The 18,182-nt window shown below is 37.6% G+C and overlaps 1 protein-coding gene across 1 annotated transcript in view; it reads left to right on the forward strand.

Moving 5' to 3' along the window:
* Positions 1 to 18,182, forward strand: part of LOC114667379 (FXYD domain-containing ion transport regulator 3-like) — a 49,303-nt gene that overhangs the window by 14,002 nt on the left and 17,119 nt on the right. Inside the window, exon 2 of the mRNA XM_028822656.2 lies at positions 16,717 to 16,765. Coding sequence (XP_028678489.1) covers positions 16,726 to 16,765 — 40 coding nt within the window. The 5' untranslated portion in view covers positions 16,717 to 16,725. The remainder of the gene's footprint in view (positions 1 to 16,716; positions 16,766 to 18,182) is intronic.

Below are 18,182 nucleotides of genomic sequence, written 5' to 3' on the forward strand. Positions count from 1 at the left end.
CTATGTGCTGCTAGGTGACCGAATAAAAGCACAAATTACGTTCGGACTTCTCCAATTCATATTTCATTGCTACAAAACAGCAAGTGATTTGACCCAAGCTGCAATTTCTTTTTTGTGCCTGTGTGAGAGTGGACTCTTGGCTTTCTAGCATCCATCATCATGTGGCACAGGTCCATTTTAGTGTAATTAGATCCGTGACATGCATCAATATTTATTTAAAAGCAGGGTTTTGAAAGATATTGCTTAAATGGATTTTAAAATGTGTCATGTTTTGTGATGGAGATAGATGACTGCAACAAAAATAGCTAGAAATTTAAAAAAAAAATGTATCTGGTCACTGAAAGAAGGTTTTATTTTGAACAAAAATGGAATCCCATCCAAAAATGTGTGTTATACATGTTAGAGAAGCTTTATGTTTTATCTAGTTAGAACCCGTTTATAGAGACCTCTGTGCATGTCGGCTCACCTGGCAGGATATGTTGGTACTTGAAATTTTCACATCTGGGTTTTGACCAGAGGATGCCAGACTAACCTTTGCTCAGATCCCCTGCAGAAGCTCCATTCTGCATTGTCTGTGCTGGTATTAAGTGGCACTGATATGCTGCTTATCTCTTATTTTGGTCTCATGGGATTTCTTGAAGGTGTTCATAGCTTGTTATACTTGAAATTCGTGACTGTAGATGGGCAGACTAGAATATCTCAGGAATGTGCACCTGGAAGACACTCGGGCAAATGAAAGTTTTTAATGTGCTGTGTTTAGAATTTCATTTATGACTTATTTACTAAACTTTGGAATGTGTCATGTAAGTCATATGGATATTGGGAGAATCTACAAACTCCAGGGCTTAATGTTGGCAGTAACCTGGCAAAGCATGAGTGAGTGTTGGTGGGTTTGTGCATAAGTGGTCACTGAAAAGAATGGGTTACCCATCAAGGCTTAAGAGTGTTGGGAGAGGCTTTAGCTTTATATCACTGTGTACTGGGGGAAAAAAGATGAATAGATTATTAATTTTTGTTTCTGTAAATATGTATTTAATGATAATGTAATGCCCCATCCCAGACTGATTCTTGGGCTGCCATGATTAGAATTGGCTTATTTATGAACTGGATTAAATGGGCTCTCTAAAGCAGTGGTCCCCAACCTTTTTGACAGCAGGGACCACTTTACTAGATGCAAATTTTTCCACGGACCGGTCGGGGGGGGGGGGGGGGGGGGGTTGTGCAGTTTTATACACAATTTACATAACATTTCTATTATTAAGTTATTAAGCAGTTTGCATACGTTTGCAACCCGAACATTAACAGTGCTATCTTTTTTTCATGTCTGCCGTTTCTATAGGAGGGTGACAATGACTTAAATTCCAATGGATGTTTTTCAAATGTTGACAAGCAATAAGCAAAAGGTATCACTGAAAATCACAGAAAACAAAAACAGCAAAAAAAAAAAAAAAAGCAGTACGAGGAAAGTTCGAAGAAAGAATTTTTTTTACATTGTTTCTGTTTGGGGATCGTTGTGCAAATGTGCAAATCTGAGCTGTGACCACAGATCTAACTGCTCTGTGGATGATTCATTCAAGCATTTCAAGGTCACTTCGTTGTAATGAAAGCATCTGCTGAATGTACTTCGTAGTAACGCGATTTCTATAGACTCATGTCATATGGGGAAACTTTGTTGTAATACTCTCTCACCTCGGTCTCTCTCCTCTCTCTGCGCCACTGCAAAGCCCAGCCCGCCAAGCGTTCTGAAAAGTCTGAGTGAGTCGCCGTTGCCGGCAGTTCTTTCCCGGCCCCGGCTGTCAGACGGCTATGGCCCGGTAGTGGTCCGCGGACCGGGGGTTGGGGACCCCTGCTCTAAAGCATGGATGTAAAAGTAACCACTTTTATCACAACTATAGCTGTTAGTGGACTTCTGGCGCATCAAGCAGCTTCTGAGACCAGGAACCATTCATGGCAAGAACATGGAAGTGCGCAGAGCTACAAGTATCTGAGGGTTAACATGAACAAACTGGACTGGTCTGACAGCACAGTGGCACTGGACAAGAAGAGACAGAGCAAACTGCACTTGCTAAGGAGACTCGGGCCTTTTGATGTGTGCGGCAAGCTAAGTAGGTTGTTCAACACTCTAGTTTCCTAGAGAAGCAACCTGAGGTCAAAACAAGCCCAGTGCCTGAAGAAACTTATCAGGGAAGCCTGCTCCATCACTGGGCACACTGGAAGCTGTTGTGGAAAAAAGGATGGTGGCAAAATTGGATGCCATCATAACAAATCCCCCCAGGAGGTGCTCTTTGAGCACTTTTAGCCACAGGCAAATTTCACCATGGTGTGCTAAGAAGCACCTTTGGGAGTGTTTTCTGCCCGCTGCCTTCAGGCAATTCAGTTCTTCCACCCAATGTACTCAAGTTTATTTTTATTCATTTATTTGATTGATTGATTGACTGGCTGTATTATTTGTACCGTGAGTCTATATCCTTGTTTATGTTTCTGCATCTGAAATTTCCCCATGGGATTAATAAACTTTAGGTTAAATAACATGGGATGATGCATTTACAACCTAAAGAAGGTTATGCTTAATTTATATAACACATTAGTGAGACCCTGTCTGGCGTACTGTGTTCAGTTTTGGTCACTCGGCTACAATAACGACCTAGCAGTGCTAGAGCAAGTGCACAGAAGAGCGACTCCGCAGATTTTGGGAATGGGACTATGAACCATGAGGAGAGGCTGAAGCAGTTACCCCTTTTCAGATTAAGGGGTAACATGATGGAATAGTTTGAAAATGTGAAAGGAATTAATACAGTGGAATTCAGCTGTTTCTTCAAATTCTGCTGTAAGGACATGATAGGAAACTTGTTAAAGAAGATTTTATACTAAATGTTAAAAAGCTTTTCTTCACACAAGGAACCGTTGACACATGGAATAAATTACCAAGTGGTGTAGTGGAGAGAACAATGTGAGAGACCTTCAAATCTCAACTTGATGTTATTTTGGATCACCAAGGTAAATAGAATGGACAAACTTGTTAGATTGAATGGCCGGTGTTCATCACAGTTTTCTAATGTTTGAGTGAGGGTAGGAACTGAGCCAACATCCCTGTGGTTTACAGTTGAGTATTTCATAAACTGTCCATGAATTCATCCTACTTGATCCAATTGTGGGGTTGCAGTCTGTCCTCTTAGCATTGGATACAAGAATGGAAGCCTGCCTACTCCTGACGCTCCCATACACCATTGCATTAAAGGCTAATTTAGAAAATTCTCATTCCAAACCTTTATGATGGAAATGGGAGCACTAGGTGATCTTCTAAACTGGTTATGTGGGTTCGGTAATTGGATGAATGCAGTTACCCGTATTCATTAAATGTCTCTCTCTCTCTCTCCCCCCCCCCCTCACTTTTTTTCTTACACACACACTCACTCACTGTATTGTTCAGTTATTTTTATTCACATGAAGTTGTGCCGGTGCAGACGAGTCCAGAGATGACTAGTAGAGCCTAAAAAACAGCGCTGCTTACTTTCCCATGTGTAATATCATGGGAGTCTTTACCTAAAAACTCTAAAGCACAAAGTAAAATAGTAATTAAACTCTTCTTGGTCATTAAGCCTAATCTTTCATTATATGAATAAAAAAAGTAAAACTAACCCAAACTACTACTTTTCTTCTGAAAGTAGGCAGTTCCCCCCAGCCCCCCCAGAAGTGTCTGCTATATAAAGTAATTACTATGCTGTAGGCAACTGAATCTTCAGGCTTTTGGCACAGCATTCGATGGGAAGAGCAGAGCATTTTTTTTCCAGTTTAAGTTTGCTCACAGGAAAAAAATGAAACCCAGGCAGTCAAAGTCAGGCTTGTAAAGTTAAATGACTAAAAGGCATCTGTGTGTGTATGCATATTAAAGAGTTTATAGATTTTTAACCCTCTCTTCCTCCGCAGTTTATAATATTGACATTTAGAAGTATATACACCACTTGTAATAAAGGCAGTTCAGATTTTCATCCACCACTACATGTGCGTTTTTTTACGTTTTAAAGTGAATAGTGTATACAAAGATCTATTCAAAAGCAACGCTTGTGTTAATTTATTAAATATTTCAAAGACATGAGATATTTCAGCCTGTATCGATAGACTTCCTTTTTCCTATTCTATGGATGTTCATTTAGCCACACAAATGAGTACTTGTACCTAGAAAGAAATTCTGAATTTGTTTGATTAGGTGTTACCCTTACTAGCCATCACCTCCACAAGATGAATCAAATTGCACGCAATCAGATTATATGTTCTTCCAGTTCAGTAATTTAACAACTACATCTGTGCTTTCTGACTTTGCTTTCTCACTTGGCCTTTTGAAACATTTCTTGTAACGTATTGTCCTAAATCCCACTTAATCTATTTCAGTTTACAGGAGAGCATGCCGGGTGCAAGATAACAACCAACCTTGGATGGGTGCTAGGCCATCGTCAGCCCATTCTTATACACTGTACACCCACACTCCCTCACATGCGGTCAGTTTACAATCACTCATTATATTTAACATGCAGGTTTTTGGTATCTATAAGTAAAAAAAGGAATACCCAAAGGGAGAATGTGCAAACTAAACACAAATAGCCAATGGGCATGAGTTTCATACTTGTGATTCTAGATCATTGCTGCCTCTGAATGCTTGTGTAAAGGGAAATTAGCCTTCAGTTGTCAAGGGAGGAAGGGGGAAGCAGGCCCTGCTGGAGGCTACAGCAATCAGAGCTTGTTATAGAGGAGATTAAACATGATTTGGAGGTGACCATTACTGTTGGGTTATTCTGTATTGAGGAGCGGCAGATTCTCTTCTTGTAATTTATGACAGTTATATGGAAGTTGAAATAGCAGACTATCACATTACAAAAGAAACGCCGGCAGCATACAATGCATGTGCACAAGGATACAGGCCAGGAAATTATTGCAGATTATTTTGCAAATTTTATCAATTTATTGCCCGTTGTAGAACCCTTTTAAGTAAATTTTTGTGTTGCTGATACCAAAGTTTAACCCAGCAGCATTTTGCCAAGCATGCAAATAATGTGATATCTCTATAAGATCATTTAATAAAAAAAAAAAACCTCACACACACACAAACTGATAACACTAGCACCATCAAACAAAAGGTCTTAACCACCCTCGCAGAAGACACTGAGCAACTGTGCATTAACGTGTCATGTAATTAAAGGAAACGGACAGGGTAGTAGCAGATTTGCAGCTGCCAGGAGCCAGCTTGTTAAGCCTAGGGTGACCAGATATTTCGTAGTTCCAAACTGATACACAATTTATTAATCAACTGATCAAATATGGTTTACACTTGGAACAGGTGGCGGTTGGTTCACCGTGGAGTTTCATGTGCATTGATAAAGCATGGTGGAGATAAGTTTGTGGCACATTTCACACTTTTTAAATGGCTGGCCTGATAAAAATGGGACATTTTGCTATAATTTTTATATGGGATATGTTGGCTGAAAGCGGGACTGTCCTGGAACAAACGGGATGTCTGTTCACCCAAGTTAAGTCTTAAGTTTATTCTTTTTGCGGCCAACACTAGGACTGACCATTTGTATTTGTTGTTTCTAAACTGTTAAAAGGTGGGCCCAGCGCTTCTTTCTATAGTGTATTAGGAGTTTGTTTTGATAGTTTGTTCTTCAAGGCATTCATCTGAAGTAACTTGGCAGGGGAAGAAATTTCACACTGTATCTGTAAAGTTTTTGTATCTGTATTTACATAGCTTAGCAGTGGAACTGTATGTTTTCTCCCTCTGGCATATTTTTTTAATTTAATACTCTGAATCAGTTGTATGCATATGCTTGAGGTGTTTTACATTATTAGTATACAGTAGGTGATGCCCCAGTATATTTCTTAGGACTGTGGAGTCGGTATATTAAAACCTTTGACTCCAAAATTTATTGCATTTGTAATTAGACTTCTATTTGCGATGTTGGTTGAAAGCACATAATATAAAAAGTACAAAGCATTGAACTAAGACAAAATTTTGAAAAGTTAAAAAAGAGGCTAGCTATTACGAAAAGCTATAAGAAATGAGTATATATGAAATTGGAAATTTTAACTCACTATATTAAGATTTACATTTACTGGCACATTTTTACTGTCTCTGACTCCACAGCCCAGCTATTCTTCACTATTAATAATGCCATCTTATGATGTTACAAATACCAACACCCTCTGCTTAAACATCTTTCTGTTACTTTGTCCTCAGTGCTACTGTATTCTATTTTTGTTGTCCAGCCATTATTGTGTAGGTGCCATTTTAGCACTGTGTGCATGCAATTATACTTAAAATCCTTTTTAAAAACTAGGGGGCTTCGCCCCCTGCTCACTTTGCTCGCCAACCCCCGTGTTTGGTTTTCCAGATACACACTTTTAACATATTTTTTTTTCTTTGAATTGTTGCTATTTCATTAGTTTCACTTTTATGTCTGAACTTCTGTAAAAACAATATTTGGAATCTTTCGAGTCCCAATGTGCTGAATCTTTTAAATGAGGTCAGTGAGACGTGTGTTTAATGATTTTTGTACCATAATTCAGGATAGGTTTCTCTGTTTGGAATTTCAGCACACACAAAATGATCTACATTATCAGAAGTTAATAATTTTTTTTGCAAAGTAACCAATAAATGCATGTGAAGTAAAACATGTTTTTGAAATTCTCTGACTTAAACTTCAAAGCCTTACAATATTTACATACTTCTGACATATTGCCTTTGTCCATATATTCGATCTCTATTTGCCTTTTAGTTATTTCTCCAAGTAATTTCTCATTTTTTGTGCTAATGCAATGTTTACTTTCTTTTTTTGACACTGTCGTTTTTTTCTGCTTTCATATTCTGTATCTTGCTCTGCATGTGTTTCGCTCCAACATTTTTTTTTGAGTCTTTTGAATTCCAGTTTTCATTATCTCTAACCTGCTCTGCATGTGTTTGGCTTCTTTGTTTTGTAACCTCTTTATGATGTTTTACTTTGTTTTAAACTCTTTCTTTTATTTCTGACCTCTCTTTGTCCTGCTTTTTTTTTTCCAATGACACCTGGTCCGTGGTGATTATTTTCCCTTTTTCAAGTAATAATTTCCATTTGTTTGCACTACTGCAATCTTTACTTTCTTTTTTTTTATACTTTCTAATTTTCCTACTTTCATATTCTTTAACTTTCTCCACATTTGTATCGCGCATACGTTTTTGTTTTTTTTTTAGCCTTTCGAATTCCACTGCTTTCATAATCTGCTCTGCATGTGTATAGTGCCAACGTTTGTGAACGTGTTTATGAAGTTCTACTTTGTATTTTACTTTGTCTTTTAATTCTGAGCCCGATTGAACGTGCTTTGTTTCAATTCCACTTGTTACGGGCTGATAATTACTTTCCTTATTTTCTGAATTTGCACCTAGATTATTTTTTCTTTTTTGCTCTTTTTTTTTCTCTGCAACGCTTTTGAGTCTCTTTTCTCCGCGTTTCTTTCTTCTTCTCTTATTCGTCGACATTTCATTTATAACGTATTGTCCTTATACGCTTTATATGCGCGGAGACCCTGGATCTGTGTGTGCTCAAATCCTTCACAAGACTGAATGTTTTGCTGTCCCGTTGTCTTATTTGATATTGATTAAGTACGGTGTGTCTTGCAAGAATCTCATGTTCTATGTCATCGTGAGACAGTCCTGGGTCAATCTCTTGGCACAGTGTCTCATGTTTAAGGTCCTCGCGGGTCTTTTAACTGTCTTCCGTGATGTTAACGTGAAGATCACGTCTCGACGCCCTACTGTTTCTCTCCAGGATTTTTTTTTATAATAGAGAGAAATATTTGTTCAGAAACCACATGTTAAATAGATATTGATTTCAATAATTATCTGACTTGTAAAGTACTTTAGAAAAATAAATAAATAAATGGACCTGAGTTTGTTTTAAAGTGTGATTGGTCACAGTTGATCTCAACTGGTCTATTTTTAGTTTTTAAAAAAAAAAATGGGAGCCAAGTGCATGCACTGTACTGGAATGTTATTTTGACTTAAGATAGCAAATAAAGAAAATGTCTGGCTTGTTAAGGAAACCCATGAACTATCCATCCATCCTCAGGTACTTGATCATGTTCTCTAATTTGCTTAACATGAGGCCTGCCCAGAAAGTTTTGCGACAGTTTTATTTTTAGCATTTTATGACTTGTTAGAACACATCTATGTAGCCTATGATTATGTTCAATTTGATACACTCCTCAGTTTTCTGGATATTCTCTGTCAACTTTTCTCCAGCAAGGAACAAGAGCATGTATGCCGTCTTGTGACACTCTAAATCCAACACTTATAACCACTTCTTCACATTTCCAAATTCCTCCTCATAAATCCCAAACATTTCCTAATGATGCCGTCTTTAATGGCTAAGAGAGATGGGTGATCCAGGACGGAGAAAAGAACACGTTTGTGGTTATTACTGTGTGTTAAAAATTGCCACATTTTTGAGAGGTTCGTGAAACTTTTAGTAGTTTGAATGTATGTATCTGAGGTAATAGTTTGACCTGTATGAAATCACCCTTTTCACATTCAGGAAAAACTGGATATGACTTTCCTGTCCAGTAGCCCTTAGATGATGCCATTGTGTTGACTGTCTCCTGTTCAGAATGTTAGATGCATGTTTCATCCTCTATGACAATCCATGGCAAAAAAAAAAGCTTACCTTGTTGGCCTCCTAAATATGTGTTCAGCTTTGTGGATCTTATCATGTGAATGCTTCTGAATATCCTAAGGCAGGGGTGTCAAACTCCAGGCTTTGTGGGCCCCAGTGGCTGCAGGGTTTCATTCTAACCCTTTTCCTAATCAGTGAGCAGTTTTCACTACTAATTAACTCCTTTTTCCTTCATTTTAATAGCAGTTTTTAAGGATTCAGTCATCTGAATTGATTCTTTTAATGATTCTTCATTAAATGGCAGCCAAACAGAAATGAGATGTGAAATGAGCCAACAGATGACATGCTAAACTGGGATTTCAACTCCATCAATCTCTTAATTGAACGATGATTCTTGCTGTTAATTAAACCCGTTATTTAATTCCATGGCTTGTTGCTGCTCTTATTCTGCCACAGCAGACATTTCCAAAACTGTTGATTTTTATGTTTTTCTAAGAATATCATGTAGAGAAAAGCCAAGCAAAATGACACCTTTTATTGGCTAACTAAAAAGATTACAATATGCAAGCTTTCGAGGCAACTCAGGCCCCTTCTTCAGGCAAGATGTAATCTTCCTGAAGAAGGGGCCTGAGTTGCCTCGATCTTTTTAGTTAGCCAATAAAAGGTGTCATTTTGCTTGGCTTTTCTCTACATTCATAATGGCTAACACGGTACAACACCCTAGTACTAAGAATATCATCAAATTGTTTTGGTGACCGGAGAGACCAACCTTACCAAGACCATCACCTTTTTGTATGGGCACTGGTGAGCTGGTCATGTGGCGGTTTGTTTTGTGTCTCATTATTGTTTGGCTGCTAATTAAGGAAAAAGAGACCACAAAGAGGCCTAAGTCACGTGAATTAAAACTAAAGCAAAAGAAGTTAATTAGCAGCAAAAACTGGTCAGTAATGAAGAAGATGGTTAGAATGAAAATTTGTAGCCACTGCAGCCCTAAAGGACTGGAGTTCGACACCCGTGTCCTAAGGCATCGATAATGTTATTAACACTTTTTGGATACAGAGAGCTAAGGTGTTCTTTTTGAAGAATTCATCTGCAAGTTAAAGCAATGTCAGACTGAATGCAGTTTTTGGCCAATCAGATGGAGGCCTGTTAAACTGCTTTGCTTATGCATTTTTATTTAATTGCCTATGGATGGTCATTATTGATGTCGTCTTTGCCACAAGAAATTGCATAACAGCTTTGCACTGCACAGTTACATGGATTAGGAAAATGACTGTTGCTTGATGCTTCATTAGCAAATGAGACTAACAGAATAACTTGGAATGAAGTATATAAAGTGTTGTTCAAGGGTTACTAAAAACTCTATAATACATGACATCACTAACATTTTAGTCGGATATAACCAAATTTTGAAATGTCAGAATCCATTACATAAGATAATGAAAACAAGAATTTTGGATTTTTGTTTATGACATGGTTTGACTGTATTGAGTGAGGTACAATAGACAGTGGAGTGCTGCTGTGCAATTTGTTAGCTATGAGTTTAAATCGATTCAAGTCTGATTTGGATTCAAATGGTCAAAGTGAAGAATCATCTGTGCATATCAATCCATCAGTTATCAAGCCTGAATGAAGTTAATCAGATCCTATTAGGGCTGGAGGCCATACTAGCAGCATAGAGTTCAAACAAGAAAAGAAGCAAGTATGGATAGACGTGCTGTCAAACAGGCCATAATCTCACACATTTACTCATATGTGACAAATTAAGAGCTGCTGGTTAACCCAAAATACATATATTTGGGATATGGAAGGAAAATCAAATCATTCAGGGATTTCACAGAACACATGGAGAGCATGCATACCACAGACAAGCAGTGCCTGAGCCAGGATTAATAGCTGGGACTCTGCAATTCTGAGGCAGCATCTCAAAACACACTAAAACCAAAGGCAGTGTCTACTTTTTTGGTATCACTTCACATTTTGACACACTGACTTTACAGTTTGTGACTATATCCTGAATCCATCTTGTAGAAATTTCTCGGGGGGGAACTCACTTTGGGAGGGATTGATTTTACTGCTCGTGTCAACATTTGACAAGTCATAGTGGATTGGCTCCACTTTCGGCAGCTATTTATAATCCTTCATCAGCTGGCTAGAGACAAGTAGCTGAAAGTCTATATAGTTGATTAAGAGTCAAGTAAAATATGGGGATGACGTGCATGGGTTGTGGAGTCTGAGTTGGTAAAAATATACCGGTACTGACTGACTAAATGTAAATTACAATATAATGTGTTAAAATTTCCAATTTCACATATACCAATTCAGTTAATGTTTTTCCTTCTAGCCTTTTGATAAAAATAGTGTTTCTCATATAATATACAGTGCTGTGCAAAAGTTTTAGGCAGGTGTGAAAAAATGCTGTAAACAAAGAATGCTTTCAAAAATGGAAGTGTTAATCATTTATTTTTATCAATCAACAAAATGCAGTGAATGAACAAAAGAGAAATCTAAATCAAATCAATATTTGGTGTGATCACCCTTTGCCTTCAAAACAGCATCAACTCTTCTAGGTACACTTGCACACAGTTTTTGAAGGAACTCGGCTGGTAGGTTGTTCCAAACATCTTGGAGAACTAACCACAGATCTTCTGTGGATGTAGGCTTCCTCACATCCTTCTGTCTCTTCATGTAATCCCAGACACACTCGATGATGCTGAGATCAGGGCTCTGTGGGGGCCATACCATCACTTCCAGGACTTCTTGTTCTTCTTTATGCTGAAGATAGTTCTTAATGACTTTGGCTGTATGTTTAGGTAGGTAGTAACACCAAATATTTAGTTTGATTTAGATTTTTCTTTTGTTCACTCACTTTGCATTTTGTAAATTGATAACAATAAACAATCATTATTTATATTTCTGAAAGCATTCTTTGTTTACAGCATTTTTTCACACCTGCCTAAAACTTTTGCACAGTACTGTATATATAGATATATAATCAGCGTCTAAGTCTGTCCACTTTTTACAAGTGATCTACTTAATAGATTGTGTTTTTTCTTCCTATAATTTGCTTGAACATTCCGGTTGATTTTGCAACCTCTGTCATTGCGCAAAGTATCATAGTTCGCTTGTGGTATCAATTTATTTGCGGGAGTCCGAGAAACACACAGCAGACTGAGGGTAGGGGGGATGGGGCCCTCCTCACTCATGCAACAGCCTCGGGGCGCATCTTACATCCGCGTAGCTAGTATACAAGAGAACTAAACAGATTTAGATCTTCTTTTTTTTTTTTCTGGAATTTGCTTGAACATTCCAGCTGATTTTGCGACTTCTCTGGTCGCACTAAAAATCATAGTTTGCTTGCAGGAGCGATATATTCGCGCTAATCTGAGACTGAGGCTGAGGGGAGAGGGAAGCATGACGTCAAGAGTGGGGAGCCGGGAGGGGCCCTCCGGTTGAATAGCTCTATCTCTCGCCACATTTTTTAGCAGACCTTGCCTCCGCTTAGCTAGTGATACCCGTTTCTTTATTGATTTTTAAAGTTTGTTCTGTATTACTACTACACGGGTGAAGCCCTGGGGGACGGCTAGTAAATAATATAATAAAAGCCACAACAACATGGCTACAACCATTTAATGCTGAACTTTAACAGATTTTGTGTACCTGAGAAATACACGTGGGCTTCTTCTACTGTATGCTGATTATGTAAAACAAATGGTGTGTACAACAGTTACTGCTGTTGCCTCATCAATCGAGTGTCTTGGGTTTGAATCGTACATCCATTAGCCCTGTGTGTAGAGATGGCATGTTCTTCCTGTGTCTGCATGAGTTTTTCTTGAGGCCATCTTGTTAACTTCACTGTTAATTCTAAAAAAGCTGTGGGTGAGGATGTACGAGTGGGCTGTGCAATGAACTGGTATCCAAACCTGCCAAGATAGATGCCTACCTCCAACAAACCCGAGGTTAAGTGGGTTACTTTAAACTACTTTTACTGTGTTGTTTCTATCGTATTAATTTTTTAATTACATTTTTTTATAAATTGTGTCTAGTCCACTCTGTCCACTAATACTTGTTTTCAACTGTGCTGCTCATAAGTAATCTTTGAGTATACAAGATTGCACACCAATCTCCAGAGGACGTAATAGACAGAGTCCACCCAGCATGATTAAAGAGAGTATGGAAGTAAAGTTGTTTGCCCTGCTAAATGTACATTGTGTTGGCTGTTTGCAGTTTATCGGGCTGCTGAAAGGTGAACCTTTATTTACAATTATACATTTTCAGAAATGAAAGACACATTACAAGTGCACAGTGATTGCTTCTGAATTTTTACAATTGAAAGACATGGCTGGTTAAGTAGTTGACAACGTGACTCAATCATTCATACAGAGCCTCCCACAGAGCCACACGTCCTTCATGTAATGACGTGTGAGAATTAGCAGTGGAATGATGTATTGTGTTTAACATTCTTCAGCACAGAACATTTCAACAAGTCTCTATGCAATTGGGGGGGGGGGGGGGGGGGGCTGTGTTACTTTTTTCATATTGCGGAAAGTTAGAGGAATGGAAGAATGGAAGGCTTTAATTACAGTAGAAGAATAGGCCGATAAAATGTCAATTTAGAAGTTTTATAGCTTTCATGTGCTCCCCAGGCCAGTTTAGGCTTGTGCTGTAGATAGAGAGGATTAGCTCTCTTCTGTTTCTGTTGATTGACTGGATTTTTCCACCCTGCGTTTATTTTCCGATTAAAAAAGTTACACGTTTTGTGTGACGGGGCCATGTACCTCTAGTACTGCATAAGGTAAGGAAAATTACCAGAAGAGAGCAGAAGCAGTGGTCTTGGTGTGTCTTTTCTTTCCATAGGCAGTGTTTTCGGGAGTATACAGTATATTATCTTGTGTGTTGTTTTGTGGAGTATGAAATGGCTGATTTGTGGCTTAGTTGACAGTTCTTCTGAGGAGTGCATATTTTGGGGTTTCACTGGACTCTAGTACATTTTAGCCTCTTTGATCCAGTTGGCTACCCAATTCTAGATCTGTAAGCACAATATTAGTTACTGTAATTATAATTAGATACACTGATATTCCTCCAGTATTTCATTCCCTTGAAGACATGGCTATGGTTCAGTAATCCTAAATATAAATAAAACCCGTAAATGTTTAATGGCTTCATAGGATGGCTTGAATAATTTGGCATTTTTCATTTATGGCATTAGATTAAGCCAGTTTGAGAACTGTAAGTCATTTGTTGAATGTTAGATTCATCAGCGGAGTCTCATGTCATTGCAGTTCCTGTTCTCTTTATATAGCAGTAACATGATATCTCCTCTTTTTTCATCATTCTGTGTATTGCTTAAGCGCACAGGTAAAAGGTGTCTTGAGTCAAGTAACAAAAATTGACAACATTCCAAGAACATTCATTTCTAGGATTGTTTGTTAGAACATTTCAGTGGAAGATTAAAAAAAACAAATTTCCACTGACACCAGAGCCCATTGTCTGCAGTACACTTTTTTGGTTGTACGTGTGTGTCCCTTGCCTGAATATACATATCTAAGGTTTACTATTATCTTTGGAATATTCTTTAGTGCTTCCATCTTCTGGGTCATTTACACAGCTTAGGCATGCTGCTTCTTAATGTTTTTAAGAATGTTCCTAAAGCTTGCTTGGCTTGTCCGCTCTGGCAGTATAACTTAGAACAGCTTAGCTGCTTTTTTTGGGGGTGGGAGGGTTAGGGTAGTAGACTTCCTTGGAAATATTTAAAGACATGTTTAAGAGGAACCTTGAATTCAAATTCTGCTCTGACCCACCGGAAGTTCTCAAATGTCCATCTAACTGCTTCTGTCTAGAAAGGTATTTCCAACCTGGGATACACTGCCAAGAGTGAAGTGCCAGGGTTTTGCACAGTGCTTTAATTTTCCTTTTTTCTTGCCTCAAATAAGTAAAATTTATATACTGTATTAGGTTTGCAAAATGCTTTTTTAAATATACAAATCTCTCGAGTTGTTTCATTAAGTTGAATTGAACTGAATGTTACTGCATGGAAACACAGTTGCTAGGAATTTGTGTTGGTGGTACAGCCTTAGAAGTCTATTAAACACAGTACAATGAAAGTCATACTTCTGCACATATCGTCAGACATTTGACAATAGTAATGTAAATAAAGTATGCTTAGAATGTAGTGTGCTTGTGTGTATGTATACAGTATGTGTGTGTATGTGTATATATATATATATATATATTATATATATATATACACACACACACACTTACTAGCTGAAATCTAAATAATCCACGTAGACCTCCGTGTTAACATTTGCAGTGCTCCATATATTGTAATGCATGTAGTAATAAAATGCCTTGCTTTTTTCGTACAATGAATTACTACAAATGCTTCTAATGCGCTCTATTGGAATGATGGAGATAGCAACCAGATGAAGACACAGATACTTATCATTTTATCAAGGTGGATGGATAGATACATATTTTGTTTATGTATGTGAATAAATACAATTATTCATATTATTCATGATATGTAAGTTTTATATCTTGCACGCTGTTTATGTTTGTATATTGTATCTCCAACAGTATTATTAAATCTGTGGGCTCTTGGGTTACGAACAAGTTCTGTTCTTGCCAAATCTTGTAACCATGCAATTTGCATGCAAGTCAGAACTTACACTGAAAACGTCAGTTAATGGAAATATCAACAAAAATATATAATGCTTTATTATATCTTTAGGCAGTACGTTTGAAACTAGTTAATAAAAAAGTGAAAAAATATCACTCCATTTTTAAGCATAAGGTCAATATACTGTACATACCTGTGCTAGATTGTAGTGTAAAATAATTGTGTTTAGAGATTTAAGCATCTTACAGTTTTTGAAAAGTTGGAAAAAGCATAATGACATGAAAAGCCACCACTAGCTGACGACTGATCCCTCAGCAGAGACGTGCTGCCTTTGCAGAAGTATCCCTAAGAGTGTCAGTTCTCCATCCCATCTGCTACACTTCATAAGACGGATCAACTGGGATGCTAGAACTACAAAGTGCAGTTTCCACTAATTAGCTGAACAGCTGGCTGCAGACCAAGCTGCTTACCTATGACTAAGCTTACTGTGCATGATGCCAGTTCCATTCATTGAGAACATGCATATGAAAGTACGAAATTAGTAAAAATGTTTGCCAAGTCTGAACAACCTTTATGTGACATCATAACACATTATATACAATGGTAGTAAATGGTAATACAGTGCACATTATACAGTACAATAAATGCTTAAAGCAGTATGACAATATGTAGAATTACACTTGTGCCTTTTACTGTACATGTCTGTAAGCATAAATTATGTTGAGTGGAGGAGGCGAGGAGGTATGATCAAATGTTAATGAAAATGTGATTGAACAGAGTGACTTGCCAGTGTGTACTCGATTTTAGTGATCAGTAACAATTTCTGATAGTTATAACCGAAAGAGAGTTGCCTGCCTGAGTCTGATCTTTTAATCTTTGGTAGTCGTGCCTGCTTATTTCTTGACACAAGTTGTGCGTATAGTGTCCAAATAGAGTCGTGTTCTGGGCATTGGATTCTTTCTTGATGTCTGAATAATGTTTTAAGTACATTTTAAATGACATAAGTATAAATATGGAATAGCATTGATGGGTGCAGATTCCTCTTTTGAGGAGATAAACAATATGTTTTCATCCCGTTTCAGACTGCTAGTAATTGCGGTGCCCAGGAATCTAAATGAATCAACCCTATTGATAGTGTCAACATTTATAGCTAGCTATATGCACAACCATTTCCGCAATTTTACAGCACTTAGGACTGATTGTTAATAGTGCACCTCCATATGGTGTGGTGCTTGATCTCCAACTGTGATCAGGCCAAACATAGCAGTGTCATTTGCAAACTTCATTATAAGGAAAGCATACTCTCAAGTTCATACTGTTTACTTTATTTACTTTTCTAAATTGAGCAGATCATTTTATATATATATATATATATATATATATATATATATATATAATTTTTTTTTTTTTTGTTGTTGTTTTGTTAAAAACAAAAACCTTTCTCTTTTGTTTCTCAAGGTTATCGTCATGGCTATGGATAAAAATGTAGCTGTGCTTCTTCTGATTGGTATGTAACTTCTAAAGCATTGTTGTCTTTTTTAATTGTCTGTAACTTCATAAAAGTGCAGTCCTGGCTGGTTAGAGCCGACTTACTGTGACACTTAAAAAATGTCTTTCAACCTTTTCTCCTCACAACTTTAAAACTGGTTTTCGCCCACGGTAAGTGATCTGTTATTGCAAAAGGGATGTTCATAATTCCAGCTACTTGGCAGGTGATGTTTCTTTAGAGAGAGTGCACTTACTATAAAGTGAGAAGTCAAGCAAAATGACACCATTTATTGGCTAACTAAAAAGATTACAATATTCAAGCTTTCGAGGCAACCCAGGCCCCTTCTTCAGGCAAGATGTAATCATGTAAAGACAGAAAAAATTGTGTGTGCTAAATACTATATTTGCTTATACCCTTGAATTCCAGTCTAAACATCTGTAAATGCTTACTATAGAATCCATGTTTCTGGTACCCATACTAAAAAGAAAAAAAAGAACAATTGTTACCCTTCAAGTTTGATTTGTAGTGTAACTTTACATCTGATAGGAAGTCCGATCTCACCATGACACAGGGCATTCAATCTTAAGTTGATGAGACCCCCTGTTTTTAATTGTGGTATGGTGTGTGATGAGGCTGTGGCAAAATGGCAAGGTGTATTTTAAATAACAGTGCAGCTTAGATTTGTGAGTGTAGGGAGAGAAAAGACATGCAGCCACGGAGACCTTAATGGAGGAATGAGCTGATAAACAATTCACATGCATGAGAGAGATCAGCGCAGCCAACCCTCATTAATGACTCTGGATCATTTAGCATAGCACATGCACCCGGTATAGCGTATAAAGAAGACTGAGTTCCGAGGAAAGAGAAAAAACGAAGGAAAAGAAAGAGAGACACAGGAATCAGAGTTTAAACCAAAGGGTGAGAGAGCAAGATAATGGACTGCCTTTGCTGCTTCTAAGTGGAAATTTTGGTAAGTTCTAAGGCTTTTTCCATCAATTTTGGACTTGTGCACCCTTCAGTCCTATTGTAAGCTACAAGAACAGACAACATATTTTTTAAATTTAATAAAAATTTCTTCACTTTAAAGCACAATTTTATGCCGCAAATTAATATATACTAGGGGTGGATAAGTTTGATCCTGGAGGTCCACAGTGGCTACAGGTTTTCATTCTATGTTCTTAATTAGTGACTACTTTTTGCTACTAATTAACTTCATTTAATGTATTTGCTATTTAAGACTCGGACCCTTTAAATCAGGGCCTGGTCCTGGATGGCCTCAGTGGCTTCAGGTTTTTGTTCCAACCCAGTTTCTTTATGAGAAATCGTTCATTGCTGATTAAGCACTTACTGCTCAAGTGGCATTTTTCTGCTTCATTTTAGTTGACTCACTTGTTAAGATTTTGAACCCTTAATTACTCTTAAACAACTTTATTCA

Source organism: Erpetoichthys calabaricus, chromosome 17 (assembly GCF_900747795.2).
Source record: "Erpetoichthys calabaricus chromosome 17, fErpCal1.3, whole genome shotgun sequence".
NCBI classification, from domain to species: domain Eukaryota; kingdom Metazoa; phylum Chordata; class Cladistia; order Polypteriformes; family Polypteridae; genus Erpetoichthys; species Erpetoichthys calabaricus.